The 15,068-nt window shown below is 39.6% G+C and overlaps 1 protein-coding gene across 1 annotated transcript in view; it reads right to left on the reverse strand.

Annotated features, from left to right (window-relative positions):
• The window catches only part of LOC117481054 (kalirin-like), a 129,857-nt gene that overhangs the window by 19,805 nt on the left and 94,984 nt on the right, over positions 1–15,068 (reverse strand). The window contains 14 exon segments of the mRNA XM_034128531.1: positions 316–487; positions 790–975; positions 1,072–1,149; positions 1,368–1,418; positions 1,657–1,749; positions 2,031–2,117; positions 2,225–2,294; positions 2,399–2,502; positions 3,023–3,089; positions 3,249–3,367; positions 4,637–4,732; positions 5,772–5,903; positions 7,926–7,996; positions 9,171–9,377. Coding sequence (XP_033984422.1) covers positions 316–487; positions 790–975; positions 1,072–1,149; positions 1,368–1,418; positions 1,657–1,749; positions 2,031–2,117; positions 2,225–2,294; positions 2,399–2,502; positions 3,023–3,089; positions 3,249–3,367; positions 4,637–4,732; positions 5,772–5,903; positions 7,926–7,996; positions 9,171–9,377 — 1,533 coding nt within the window.

The raw sequence follows: 15,068 nt of genomic DNA on the forward strand, positions 1-15,068 counted from the left end.
ATCCAAAATAAACAAAATGTCATAATTTGAATGTATGTATCATTGGCAGTATGTCCTTTGCATCTAGTAACAGAGCGCCTTGTCATTGCACTTTTAGCTGCAACCTTTATTTTATCGCTTTTATGAATTGTATTTTTTGTGTTTGTTTTGTTTTGAGTTATTATGTGTTACATGCCTATGTGAAGCACTTTTAATTGCTTCTGTGTCTTAAAATGTGCTATACAAATAATTAACCTTGAACCTTGAACCTAGTAAGGTGTTGACCAAATACACAATGCTTCAGAGTATAGTTTAGGTGTTTGTGTGTTCTCTCACCAGACAGGAAGTTGTTCTGAGCATCCAGGACGTCCTGGATGTGTCGGACCCAGATCTGTTTGATGTCCACGTTGGCGGCCTGCAGGGTGAAACGCTCCGACGAGCCGCGACACGTCAGGACGAACTTACATTGATCGTTATCGCTGCTGTCCTCCAGACCCAGGAAGGATATCTGAGGAGGGGGGGGGGGAAGAAAGCATTATCAGTGTCATTATTTGTATCACACATGTATCTTTTAATTAAAAAAATTCTAAACATCCATTTGAACCCTGACACACAAGTGGACAACATCTCATGATTTTTTTAGGAAAGGGAAACTAACACTATAAAATGGGAGCATGATGAATAGATAGCAAAATAAAGGGAACTGTTCATGTAGTTTTCTGACTCATAACGTAGTTTAATGTTGAGCTACTCATTGAAATTGCCTTCTTAATGTTACCCCCCAGAAAAAGACCCCCATTCTGTGCGTACTTTTATGCTCTTCTTGAACTGGTATCCGGGCGTGGACGACCCTTTCCTGAGCAGCTCACTGAAGATGACGATTTGCTCGAAAAGGAAAACTCGTCTCTCTTTGGAGCGCGACAGGACGCCGGAGTCCTGCTCTGTGACGAAGAAGGTTTCCTGCTGGAGCAGCTTGCCCTGACTGGTCAGTTTACCCTGAAGAGGAAATGGATTAGTCAACATATTTAATTCATTTCTCACTGGTCATTGTGCAGAGTGCAGACTTGTTATTAAAACAGGAAGTGAACATACCTCGTATCCCTGCAGACGACCCAGATTCATCATGTCATTACACAGTTTAGGGACCTGAGACATCAAATCTACTGCTTTCTGTAAGAGAGGGATTTCAATCATTGTTTAGGAGTTCATTTCAGCTGTTTTTCTTCTCTTAGGATGGACAATGAATTGGAGCTTTAAGAGACATACATTGATATCAATAAAACATCTAAAGGTTATGGATTCAGGCAAGGAAGTAAAAGCGGGTACAAATCCTGTGATGTGATTGTGTGAACTTTGATATTCAGGCACTTTAAATGAGGTGTTTTTACCTCGATTTGTTCACAGTCAATGCCTGCCTTGCTGCTGTACTTCTGGAAGTCCTGAGGAGAAACATGACCACATGTTTAACACTCTGTACATTCAGTTCACTACACAATACATCACTGCGCCCTAAATGTCACACAGGCAATTATCTCCCTTAAATGAGTGGCCTCTTACAGACTCAAGACAAATAAAACACAAATGGCTTAATTTCACAGCGCTAGTTATTTAAAAAAATAAATCTCTTTTGGTAACTAAATAAATTAAGCTAAGGTTAATTGTGTGTGTGTGTGTTACCTTCAGTAGCAGCTGGTATTTGGTGATTCTCTGGATTGGTTTGATGAGGAAGTCACTCATGGACAACCTGGTCTGGACGTCCTGCTGGAGTCCCTGCAAGACAAACACCAACAACATCAGAAGGTTTCTTTATCCTCTATTTGCCCTCTAACATGTTTTGCTTTATTAATGTAGTCTGTTAAATATAAAATATGCAAGATAATATAAACATAATAAGATAATAGCCATGGTAGTGCTAATGGGGATCCTAATACAGAATAGAATAGAGCAGGTGGAAGTCTCAAAGGAGATTTTGATGAATTTATTGGAGATTTTTCCTTGTTTTACTAAAAAAACAGTACTTAAGTAACACAAAGAGTCAAAACATCACTTACCTCGAAGAATGTATCGTATTCTGCCACGATGAACTCTGACTTCGGCTTATTCTGACAATAAATCACGTACATGTGGAGCCTTCTCTCCTGTAACACACAGAAACACACACAGTTTTCAGACAGCAGATCACACAGTTCATTTTAATATTACAAAGTCATCATCTTCATCATCACCACCACAGTGTTCCACTCACATGTTTGATGAAGAGCTCAGGAAGGAGCTCATGGTCGTCTAAACATTTATCCAGCTCTCCGACGAAGAAGCTGACAGGAAACAGAAGAGGGGATATTAGTGATCAAACACAAACAGGACCGACGACCCCGATCTGGGTCCAGTGCCAGGTTTTGAACACCGACGCTGAACCTACTCTCTGTGCCAGTCGTAGATCTGGTGGATGTTCCCGAAGACGATTTTGTCTTTTCCTTTCATGTCGTCGGGGATGCCCTTCTCCTCGATCCTCTTCATGAAGCCCTGCAGGGGGACAGAAGGTCAACATGTTGAGAGGAGACACTTAATTCTCCTCAAACATCAGAGCAAAGACGAACACTTCACGCTATACCAAAGATACATATTTCAGGGGTTCTGCGGTCATTATCATTTCGCAAATTTGAGTTAAGAGTTTTAAAATCTGAATCAGGATTTTAAGCAGTAGTACTGTAGTTTAAGAGACACAATTAATTTGCTTTGGTGTATATTCTGCATACATAAATAAAATAACAGGAATTAACGAAACAAAAATATTACTATTTTAAAAACTATTATAAACTAACAAATTTACAAAAACATGAGAATATGAAAATGACAATTTACTAAAAGAAAGTGCATTATGTCAGTATTTAAATTGGTAGAGCTGCTGTTATGTGACCATAAAGAAAGCTACTTGAAGGGATACCATTGACTTTATCGTAAGGGTCATGCTGATAGGGGGTGGCAGGATATTCTGAATCACAATATTCTGAATCACAAAGGTGTGTATGTGTTGTTGTCTCACCTCCACCACGATGCCCAGGTCCTTGACGTAGTCCTTCTCCGTCTGGATCAGCTCGTTAAGGACAAACCTGGTCAGAACAAAACAATTCACTGTAAACATCCTGAGGAAATGTTTTCACTGTCAAAAAGGACTACTGTCTGCACTGGTTGTTGTGGGTAAACATGTAGTAGTTGTTGAATTAGAAGCAGTTATAGTGGCAGTAGAGATGATATTCTGCAGTACTCACATCCGTCCTCTCATAGCTTTGGCTCTCTGCTCCAGCTCAGGGTTTCGCGGCTGCACTGGAGTGGTTTGCTCCGGTGGAGACAGAGACGGGAAGTCGGGGTACGTTCCTTTATCCAGAGTCTGGAGAGAGGAAGAGGAGATCAGCGTTTAGAGATTAACCTTTTCCCTTTTCACAGTTATTTGTTATAGATTCAGGAGAGCAACGACATGCCCTCCATCAAATCTATTTCATCACATAGGGACTCAACAATATAAACACGAAAGGACCTCAAACCTTGGGTGCTCAATGAGGACAATCTCTAAGTGTGAACCACCATCAGGATAGTGAGATGGATTCATGACAGCAGAGGGCAGCAGGAGCTTGGTCTTTAGCGGCTGAGAGTAACCACTCGTGTTGATTGTGAAAACTACCACCTCTGCTTTTCATAATTACATCAACGTCGGTGTGGAAATACAAGATTCCAAATCAGCAACAAATCCCAGCAACTGTTTTTTTGAGCGGGAGAGTGATTTCTCCACCTGGCCTGAAAACACGGCAGCGGATTGAAGGGCAATATTTCAAACAGTAGAGTCCATCCTGGGACCAATTTCCCTTTCAAGTCTAAACTCAGTCTCTACATTAAAAGGCAATGGTGGCCCAAAAACAATATTAAAACAAATCAAAGAACACGTTATACTCAAGTGGATAAGACACTATGTTGGCAAATGATATGCCATAGAAACCGCTTCAGCTCTTATTAAAAAAATGGCATTTCTTCCTCTAATGTGTGGTGTTTTGTCCAGTAAGAGTCTAATCTTCAATTTCTTATCAAATACAAAGAAATGTCACTTAACCACCATTCAGATTGGATTTATTTCTCTGGAGGAATGGAGCGACTTGAACATTATCTGCGCTGGTCAGAAATGTGTTTCATACAATATAAACCAGGAGAACAGTGAATATATCGTTCCCCAACTCCCCCTGTAAACGTTCCAGATGTGGCCTTTGCATGACTTTTGTTCAAAATGTTATGCATGTATTCATAGATATAAACACAGACACATTCAAGCTAATAACACAAACTATGAACACCAACTATATCTCACCAACATAGAGACAATAAAGTACAACACACAAGTACAGTACATTGTTCATGCATGATTTTTGTTAATACACAAATTCAGTATTGTGTTAATTTGTTGAAAAGAACAGATCCATACATGATGTGTTAGCTTCACGAAGACAGCAGGATGTGTTAGCTTCATGAAGACAGCAGCTTGTGTTCCCTTCGGTCTTTAAGACTGGTCTGCAGATTGTGTTTTTGGTTTATGCTCATTTATAACAGGCCACCTATTTCTTATTCTGTACATGTGTAGGACCCATTCATGCACTTAATCGCACACACTCACCATCTTGGTTTTAACCAGTTTTTCTATGGCGCTAACCAGCTCTGCAGCGCTGGGCACGTCAGAGGACGACTGAAGAGATGTTAGCAAGGAGGAAGACTGAGAGGAAGAGGAGGATCAAAACCAAGAGCATGTTAGGAAGATTGGAAGTGAAGGAGAGAACGCAGGAAGTGGAACAAAGGATGTAGAGTTCATGCAAGGAGAAATAGAGTTAAAGAGAGAACAGCTGTTAGTTAGCAGAGGAGAGCAGCAGGTGGAAACACTGCACGGTTTATACCAAGCCTGAGAGAAGGACAAGCTTTGCTCAAATAAACCTTATTTGTATTAACTATTTTTCTTTCTTTAAAAAATACGACAGCATTGATGAGTAAAAGAGTAAAGGGTAAGAAAAACAACAGAAAACTACACCCACAAATTTGATATTCTATAATAAAAATGAAAAAAACCTGAAAATATTTTCATTAAAGTGGACCTATCATGCTATATTTGAATAATATAGTGTAGGACCATACCTATATAAGGCATATTTATACTTTTATTTTTTCAAAATACCAAACAGATCATGCATTTTAGCCATGCCTCATTTCGCTCAATTTGCACTTTTTTAGCTCTGTTTTTGCAAGGGCTGATTCTGTGAGAACAGCACCACCTACAGGCCTGGCATATGTACTACAGCGTCTCCAGCGCTTTCGAACGGCAATGGCCGTGGCTGTCTCCTCCTGATTGGTGGAGTTGGCCCAATAGCCGTAGCGCCACCGTCCTGACGTCAGGACAGTGTTAGAATCGGGATCAGTTTTGATCAGATCCGTTGCAGCCCCTTTTTTAGAGATTTGGGTATGGAGGAAAATAGAGAGGGTTGTGTTTTCTGACACTTGGTGAGTTCCCTGGAACACCGGGGACACATATTCATGTATAAAATACGTACAAAAGTGCATTTTGCATGATAGGTCCCCTTTAAATAAAAAAACCCCTGATAAAAACTTAATGAAAATCAAATAAATCAAAGAATGAACTGAATGACATCATGATAACATCAAAGTTTCTCAGTACAAAGGTTTGACAGATTTGAGAGTAGAAGTTGTTTTTAACTGGTCGGATAAAGCATTTATTTAGTGATGTGAACCCCATCTTCTCTCACCTTGTCCTCCTGGTCCTTGATGATCTCCATGCGGGGGGGCAGGTCGGTGTGCGGCTCCTCGTCCTGCTCCTCTTCCCCGCCGCTCTGCATCCCAGACTTGGAGAGGATGTTAGCGTTGTTACCGCGGCGTCTCTGAGGGACGCAAACATAAATCCAGAGTCCGTTAGAAATAAGAAACCATTTTGTACCCCCTCGTTATCAAACACACTTTCATGATCACATTATTTATCATCACACATCAGTTATCGTTGTGAGACTTTGTTAAATGCATCCAAATGTTCAGGCTGCATTTTCTCATTGAACAATGCAAAGGGGTATTGTGTGAAGAAGAGTCATTTCCTGTGTTTGTAACGCTCTCTCTAATGTGGCGCATACGAAAAACACCTTTCTCCAAATTAATCTGTTTTTACAAGTTCTCCAAAATGACTTATTATCTTTTATACTTCTGTTGCTTTTAAGTTTTAGTTACGTGCAATAATTGGTTTAACAATGCGTTTACATCATTCTCAAATATCATTGCTGTCCGCCAAAAAGCTCATCCAGAAGTAAGGAAAACAGCAACTGACATGTTTCATACGTTTATGATTTTTAAGAGTTTTCAAAAATGATTGCTAAGTTATTAATAAAGTGGGAGAGCATATGGACATCAACATGATTTATTCTAAAGGGTTTTAACATTACAACATCAAGAGTTGTATGACAAATAATATTCAAAGAAGTCGGATCCCTGAGGTTTTGTATTGTCAGGAATCAGGGAGTCATTCTGGAGTTTGGTCATTAATGTGTCTGTGTGTGGGAGTAGAAAGCCATCACACACAGAAAGAGGAACCTTGGCTGTTTACGGTCTATTACGTAGATGCATAAATATCTTTGTATACCTCCCTGACAGGTTCTCTAAGGCCGCAAGGAGCAGTTAGGTTATCTTTTAACTAAATACCTAATAGACTGGAACAGATAACCAAACATAAAGCAGGGTTTGATAACACATATCTTTTTTCGGTAGATCAGAGGCCCAATATAAAGCATACTGTATCTAATCAGGCGTTTTATATCGGATTATAAATGACCGTATGAACCTTTCTTCCTGCTGAGTCTACGAAAACCCTTTAACAGCATCAGAAATGCAACAAGGATCATTTAAGGCGTGATAACTTTTCACAGTGCTGCAAAACAAACAGAAATAAGGTAAGGGCCTACTTTAAAGGGGCCCTAAAATGCTTGTTTGGGTTTTCCCTTTCCTGTTTCGCAGTAGAGCCACAAAATATAAATATGAACCTAAAGATTCGCGCAACAGGCCGTTTGAAATCAAATGTTTTATCATTTTAATGAATCTAGTGTTTCATGCGTGCTAATTATCGGAGCTAGTTCAAAGTACTTTAAAAAATATGGTAAAAGTGAAAATGCATGTGCTCATGGAGTATAGAGCATACAACTGGATGAATGTGAATAAAAGGATGTTTTGATATATTTGTTCTGTTAATTGCGTCTCCCATTTATTTCCAATTATCAAGACTTCCCTCCATTTTGTAATCTTCCTTTTATATGTAAACATGCAAGAGTTCTGCGTGTGGCGCAGTGGGTAGTGCGCTGATCTTCGAATCAGAGGATAGCAAGCTTGAGTCCCACTGCAGTCAGCATGTCGTTGTGTCCCTGGGCAAGACACTTCACCCCAAATTGCTCCTGTGGGGATTGCCCACAGTATTGAGTATGTAAGTCGCTTTGGATAAAAGCTTCTAATAAGTAACATGTAATGTAATGTAATGTAATGTAATGCAATGTAATGCAATGTAATGCAATGCAATGTAATGTAATGCAATGCAATGCAATGTAATGCAATGTAATGCAATGTAATGCAATGTAATGCAATGTAATGCAATGTAATGCAATGCAATGTAATGCAATGCAATGTAATGCAATGTAATGCAATGTAATGCAATGTAATGCAATGTAATGTAATGCAATGTAATGCAATGTAATGCAATGTAATGTAATGTAATGCAATGTAATGCAATGTAATGCAATGTAGGTCATTGGTATACAAGTTCATTTGTGGTTGAAGTCTTCCTTTAAGCTATGAAATGTCAGCAGGTTTGTGAAACACCACACTTCAGACCACAGCAGATCAAAGACTCTTTTGTTGGATCTCCTGCTCACCTCGTCGATGATGTCGTCCTGCAGGGGGGGTCCCAGGTCGATGCTCTTCCTGCTCTCCTCTCTTCCTGTTCCTGTCAATCAAACAGTTCATTACTCACACACATTCAGTCCAAATGTAAAATATTTTCACAATTGAGGATTCAAGAAATCAAGGAGGTTTTAAACAGCTTGTATAGTATTAATGACTTATAATGCTAGAAAGACATTAAAGGAACCATAATGGTAGATCTAGCAACACATTATTTAACATCTCTCCAAAGTCCTGTTGACACTAGAAATGGGTAATCTATTTTATTTAACCCTCAGTTACAATGTTGTGTTATTGCCACATGGTGACAGGAGGAGGAGCCATTTGTTTGTGAACATGTATTCAACGCTACAACAATCAGAGCAGGGTCTTTTAAACAGACTTTTCCTGTTGGGGTATTTCCCCCAAAACTGATGTTGAAAATTCATGGTCAGCCAATAATATCATGCTTTTTAACATTAATACAATGCTGTGTTACAAATCCAAATACTGAACAACAAAGCAGGATTTTTTAGAGGACCTCTACTTGCAACAGTATTCGCAGACTACTTGTTGCAGTGTGCTAAAATACATTTAAACCGAAAGCTACATGGAAGGGAAAAACAACTGAAAGAAGAATTTATGGTATGCTTTGAAATGTTGCAGTTTACGGCTGAATTCACTGTATTTCGGCCCAGTGACGACTCAATATTCAGCGCTTGCAAAAAACATTTCTACAGATGTATTTAAAGGTCCCCTATTATATTGTTTTTCATCAATATATTATAGGTCTCAGATATATACAAAACATGTCTCTGAAGTGTTTGGCTCCAAACACCAAACAGATCATTGCAGCATCCCATAATCCCCTCTGTTTCAGCCCTGTTTCAAAAGTGCTGATTCTCTGTCTGTTACTTTAGATGAAAATAATGCTCTAGGAGATTCAGGTGATAAGGTGGGCGGGGGTTACCTTGGTTGGTGATTGGCTAATGGTTACACAAGCCAACAAATCATAAAGTGGTCAAAATCTGATCAGCTCATTTTCAGACAGGTTTTTATATAAATGGATCAGGACAAAAAGAGAGAGAATCTTTGTTCCTGAAACTTTCAGAATCTCTTTACACAGAGGGGACACATGTTGATGTAGAAGAGACATGAAGAAGTGGATTTTGCACAATAGGTGACCTTTAACTTCTCAGAAATATGTTATACTCAAGAGTTATGTGGTTTTGTCTTACCAGTTTTCTTCTGTTTGTTGTTGGGCAGTTTCTTGACGGAGCTGCCGTGGCTGAGGCGGCGCACCGGGCTGGTGAGCCACTTCCTCAGAGTGTTTCCGGAGCGTTTGGGACCCGGAGAGCTGGAGTGAACCGAGGTGAGCGAGGGCTGCGGCTGGAGGTCCGCCACAGACTCCGTCTTTCCATCAGAGCCGCTCACGGGATAGTTTTCTGAAATAAATCAAATACAGTTTTAGATTGAATCAAGCGTACATATTCCTTACATACTAAATATCATCGATTACACAAAGAGACAACGGATTGTTCTTGAGATGGTTTCATCCAACTTCACTTCCATTTCATCTCCCTTGTTCATTGCACAGGAATAAAATACATAACAGTTCTTCATGGTGTTTTGCAGCTAAATAAAGAAACTTGAGGACTTTATGTGGTCCTGCTACAGTTATTGCTTTATTGTCGCTCAAACTGAGGTCAGTCTCTGTGCACTGGGTGTTTCACATTTACAGTCATGTTAAATCAGCTGACAGGAACATCACATTCACTTGTCTCAACACTATCGATCATTCATCACATTACTGCAATCCATCAGTCAGTTACTTCAATACATCAGAAACACATAAAGAGGTTCTCTATGTGTGTGTGTGTGTGTGTGTGTGTGTGTGTGTGTGTGTGTGTGTGTGTGTGTGTGTGTGTGTGTGTGTGTGTGTGTGTGTGTGTAATTTATCAAAAAGCCGACCTTCTTTGAAGTCATATCTTCAGTTTTAACTTAAACGTAAATCTTCATTAATAAAAAAAAAAAGCCCCTAGGAAAACATAGTTAAATTAAATTGAAATTACAACCGTCTTTTTAGACAATTCAGTGGCAATGGTCTCTTGCATTTAGACAGGACAGAATGTAAACTATGCAACATGTACGCAGAGATATCTCTAAATCATGTCTTGACAAGTCACATAACTGAGACGTCTGTAATGAGACACTTGTTGTTCCCCAAATGTGGCACATACTGACATGTTCATAGTTTCTCTGACATTACATTGAATATTTAAGAGATAAGTGCATAGTTTGAAGCACGTTGACAAGATTAGGAACTTGTCATTCTACAGTTTAGAGTCTGCTGCAAAGCCTGAGACATCTGAACAGAACTGAGTGTGTGTGAGTGTGTGTGAGTGTGTGTGAGACGGTAGTCATGTGTCAGCAGTGCGGTGGATCAGCTGCACTCACACGCAGCTGGGAGCGATGTGCTGTGGCTGCCATGGTGTGGGGGGTATGTGTGTGTTATTCAGACAGGAAGTTAAATGTCAAGGGTCAACGGTATCTCCTGAAGTGTTTAACTGTAATATCTATGAGTCGGAAGCTTTTTACCCACTTGTTTAAACTCTTTTTTTACCCTATTCTTGCTCTTCTGTAATCCCCTCCCCTGCATATCTGACTGCTTTAATCTCAATGCCACCCTACTGTAGTTGTACTAAAATGTCTATTGTTGAGCAGTGAAAGGCTAACATACCAAACATGTGATACTCTTTTATTTCTGCAACAGTGTTATTCCAATGGTGATCCTAAAAATAAATCCAGTAAAAGTGAAGTTCCTTGTAAAATGAAGAAATTAATCCACTTTCAGTTCCTTGAAGTTTTGTAAGCAGAGCAGGTCCAATTTCAACAGTGCAACAATGTGCAAATAGACGTGTGTGTGTTTATTTACTTTTCTGAACTTTACACACAAAATATTCTTTATTTATTGAATAACAAGCGGGGTAATTTCATGTAATGCATTAAATGAATTGCCATTGCATGTGTGCTGCTTACTTTGAAGAAATTGTTTCAATTATATATTTGTCCAACACTTTTGTCTGACAGGGACTTTCTCCTGAGCTCATTCCTTCAAAGTGTGCAGGACAGCAGGTTAATGAGTCTATTTTATCTGCTGTTTAAGTTGCTATCTGATGTTCAGCTATTTGGCAGAGATAAACACTCTCTGTTCAACACAGCAGTCAAGGTCACACAGCGCTACTAAAAGGTAGCTCAGTCTCTGTTTTTCTCTTACACACACACTTGGCAGAACAAAAATGACACTACGGGGAGGTGAAATTAAATAAACTGTAGTACAATCCAGCTTTGACCGTGCTATTGAAGACTGGTTCAAGAGACAAACTTCGGAGTACATTTGAAAACATTAAAAAGGCACTGTACAGTATTTAGTAATGCATATAACACATGCACACACACAGCACTACAAACACACACCTCTGTCGGTCTTTCCTTTGTTGTTGACTGCAAATATTCACAAGCGTTTGGAGTGGCCAACCAGCACCATAGGCTACAAAAGGCTAAACAATACTTTCATACCATAATGATACATACTGATATTTGAGATGTCCATAAAATAAACAACAGCTATTAATAAGTTATCATTAAGATCAGAGTTTGAGACAGTGTTCTGTATAAGAAAGACTCAGCATGTGGTGCATTTACAGTAAACTGATAACCTTATCACACATTGGTGCATATTTACAGAGCATTCGACTGAATCACTAAGCAGCACACCCACATTCCTGTCGTCAGGTCAAGTCAGGTCTTCACTACAGCTGCAAACGTAACTATTTTGACAATGGAGATTTATTTTTCCTTCAATAATGGTAGGAAATGCTTTGTTGGAAACTCAAATATGGAGATTTTCTGCTTCTCTGTTTTGTATTATATCAAAATGAACGTTTTAGAGGTCTCAAAAGACAAAACAAGACATTAAAAGACATCACCAGGATGAACACTTTCAGCATGACTTTTTACAGACAAATATTCAATGAATCTAGAACATTATCTGCAGATAAATCGCTGAAAATAATAGTTAGTTGCAGCCGTATTCTGAACCCAAGGTTGTTCATTTACTACACTTGGTCTGGATTGAACAATAAAAGAGAGGGATTGCATAACTAGACAGATACTGCCCCCCCCCCCCCCCCACCAGCAGGAGTTATCCTTATTATCCCCTTCACTCTCTCTCTCTCTCTCTTTCTGTCGTCACTCTGTCCCATTCGTCCCGTTTCACTGGTTACTCCCTGAAGTGCTTTTGAGCAAACGCAGCCATGTGTTCTTAAGAGAGGGAAACATGTCATAGGTCACCTGTTCACCTGTGCGTGTGCGTGTGCGCGTGTGTGTGCATGTGTGTGTGCATGTGTGTGTGTGCTTTCAGCAGAACCAATGTCACTCATTGAGGGGCCTTAACAGCTGGCTGACGACAGAAACTCATTACAGACTTGAGTGCGCACACACACACACACACACACACACACACAGCTGACTGATAAGAAATCACTGCTTGAACTTCTTCAGAGAAAAATGACGCAGCAGGACATCAGTGTGATGCTGTCAGCTTGTTGTATTCGACCAGTCACCAGAACAACCAAGAACAGATCCTTTAACGAAAAATACCATAAAATGAGCTAAAAGTGTGACAAAACACAACAACTCTTCACACAAGACCCAATTATTGTGCATTTTAAAAAGCGTTCATGTTGCAGCCTTCCTTGGCCTATGGAGAAGCTCAGTTGTCGCTGTGATGATTCATTAGGTGAGACCTCAGTAATGAGAAGTATGTGATATGTACTTCATGGCCAACAACACACATTCCTTTATATCTTATCATCAGTTGTCATGAAACAAACATGATTCATCTCAATAAAAAACATTCCACACACACACTCATGATCTCAGGGGAGGACACCGGGAAAGGGAAATATTCAAATCAGACATGAAGGTTTTTGTGACAGGAAGTCTCGAGGCGTCGGTTGCCACATAATTACGTGTCATCCAGACAATGTAAAGTAGCAGCATTGTTGATGTGGACTTCCAGGTTTTCTTCTCATCTTCTATCTGTTCCCGGTACAGCACGCCCACACCAACATTACAGGCTTTCTGACACGTGAAACTTCAAAGCAACACAAACACTTTCCACGGCAACGTTATTTTTACAAGACAATATATATATATATATATATTTTAGAGGACGACATAAGCCTCCTATGAACAGAAATCAACATTTTCAGTCATCATTAACTAAGATCCAAATCCAGACTTGATACAATGTTCATTAAAAACTGATGGTTAGGAATGGAGTATTGCAGTTTTAGTTATACTGGATACTGTGTGTACTACAGAGTACAGCAGTGTCACACTGACGGCCAAAGTCAGGTGAGACCAAACAAGGAAGCTTTTGTTTAGCCGCCGACAGAAAGACAGACTGTCTACTGTTAAAATCCCCATCACTCACTATCTTTAATCTCACACACACACACACTCTCACACACACATCTGACGTCCAGTCTGTGGAGACCAAACCAGCAGTCTGAATGCAACAGAACAGAGGTTTTGTCTTGCGTGCTCTCTCTCTCACACACTTGGTTTCATTCTGTAATTACACTGCACACACACATTTTGTCTATGAATGGCTCTATTGACAAGAGAGTATTGAAACTCGACACATCGACACTCACACACACACAAAGGACCAGGTAAGTAACTAAAAAAAGTCCATGTAGTTACAACTAACTCTCGCCATATGCACTGAACGGCATCTGTGGAATTAATTTCAAAATCTGAAAAATGCATGCAACATGAAATGCAAAGCATACTTTAGGTAAAAACAGTGTGTGGAAAGAACAAAAGCTGTAGTTTTTATTACGGGATCACGCCTGCTCTGCACTCATCATGCTTTAATGCCAATGTCAGGAAGTGGCAGTAATCTGGGCAGATTACATTCCTCTCATTCCTCTCTCCGTTACGTCCTCTCTCCTGTGCCGTACATACTCTCTATGCAAACAGAATGACTGATAATTATAAGCTGTGGCACTCATTTAATGATAGGGCACTATGTTAAAGGTGGGGTAGGTAAATTTGAGAAACCGGCTCGAGATACACTTAAGCAATAGCTCACGACAGGCCGTGGTATATGCTCATTATATCACAGCTAAGGGGCGTGGTTCGGCCCGACGCGAAGCGTCTTCTATTCTCTTTGACAGTCATTTCCTACATCGTTTTAGATGCCGTAATGTGACTTAAAGAAGATGCACAACAATATTTCCTAGGGGGAAATAGAAGTATATCTTATCTTATGCAAACAGAAAGGTTATTAAGACTTCATGAGACTTTAAAGAAAATGAGATCTGTATGCAGTGAGGATACAAACATCTGATTATAGATAACATGTAGAGACGTACAATAACACACACACACACACACACACTCCCTATGGTCCCTGATCAAAGGAAGCTATTGGGAGAGGAAGAAGCTTTATTGAGTCTTCAAAGCAGCAGCATTACGAGCCTTGACAATAATAATAAGAGGTTACAAAAGGGGCTCTCTGCATCTTATCAAAACACCCATATGTATTCTGGATGCTTCTCCCTCTCTTACATTGAGTCTATACTACTTTATTTGGCCAGTATTCCTTGAATCAACAGTATGAACAACTGTAGAAGTACAATTGGCAGTGGAGGGTCCACCTTTTCCTAAAATGCAAAAAAGCAACACCAGAGAAATTGCCAGTCCTATCAGTTCGAATCTCAAAGCAGAGAAATCCTTATAGGAAACATTAATAATTCTATGATCAGCCCATAACGACAACTAATGACTGCAGTTCCTCTCGTAGTAAGGTCAATATTTTGCAGGTTGTAATGACACACATCTAAAGAAAAATATAGTATGGTTATGGTAGAATTGTTTGTGTGTGGAATATCCCTATGCAACACACTCAGGTGGTAAAGGACATTGGAATATATTGCATATTATCAGAGTTAAAGTGATTTAAAAAAACTTGATTTAACCTGGCCTAGATGTAATACTTAAGTCTAGTTATTGGGACACATACAAATGTATTCCTAGTAAGTATTCCTCCTACTCTACTGCAG

The sequence above is a fragment of the Trematomus bernacchii genome, unplaced genomic scaffold, assembly GCF_902827165.1.
Source record: "Trematomus bernacchii unplaced genomic scaffold, fTreBer1.1, whole genome shotgun sequence".
Classification (NCBI taxonomy): Eukaryota; Metazoa; Chordata; class Actinopteri; order Perciformes; family Nototheniidae; genus Trematomus; species Trematomus bernacchii.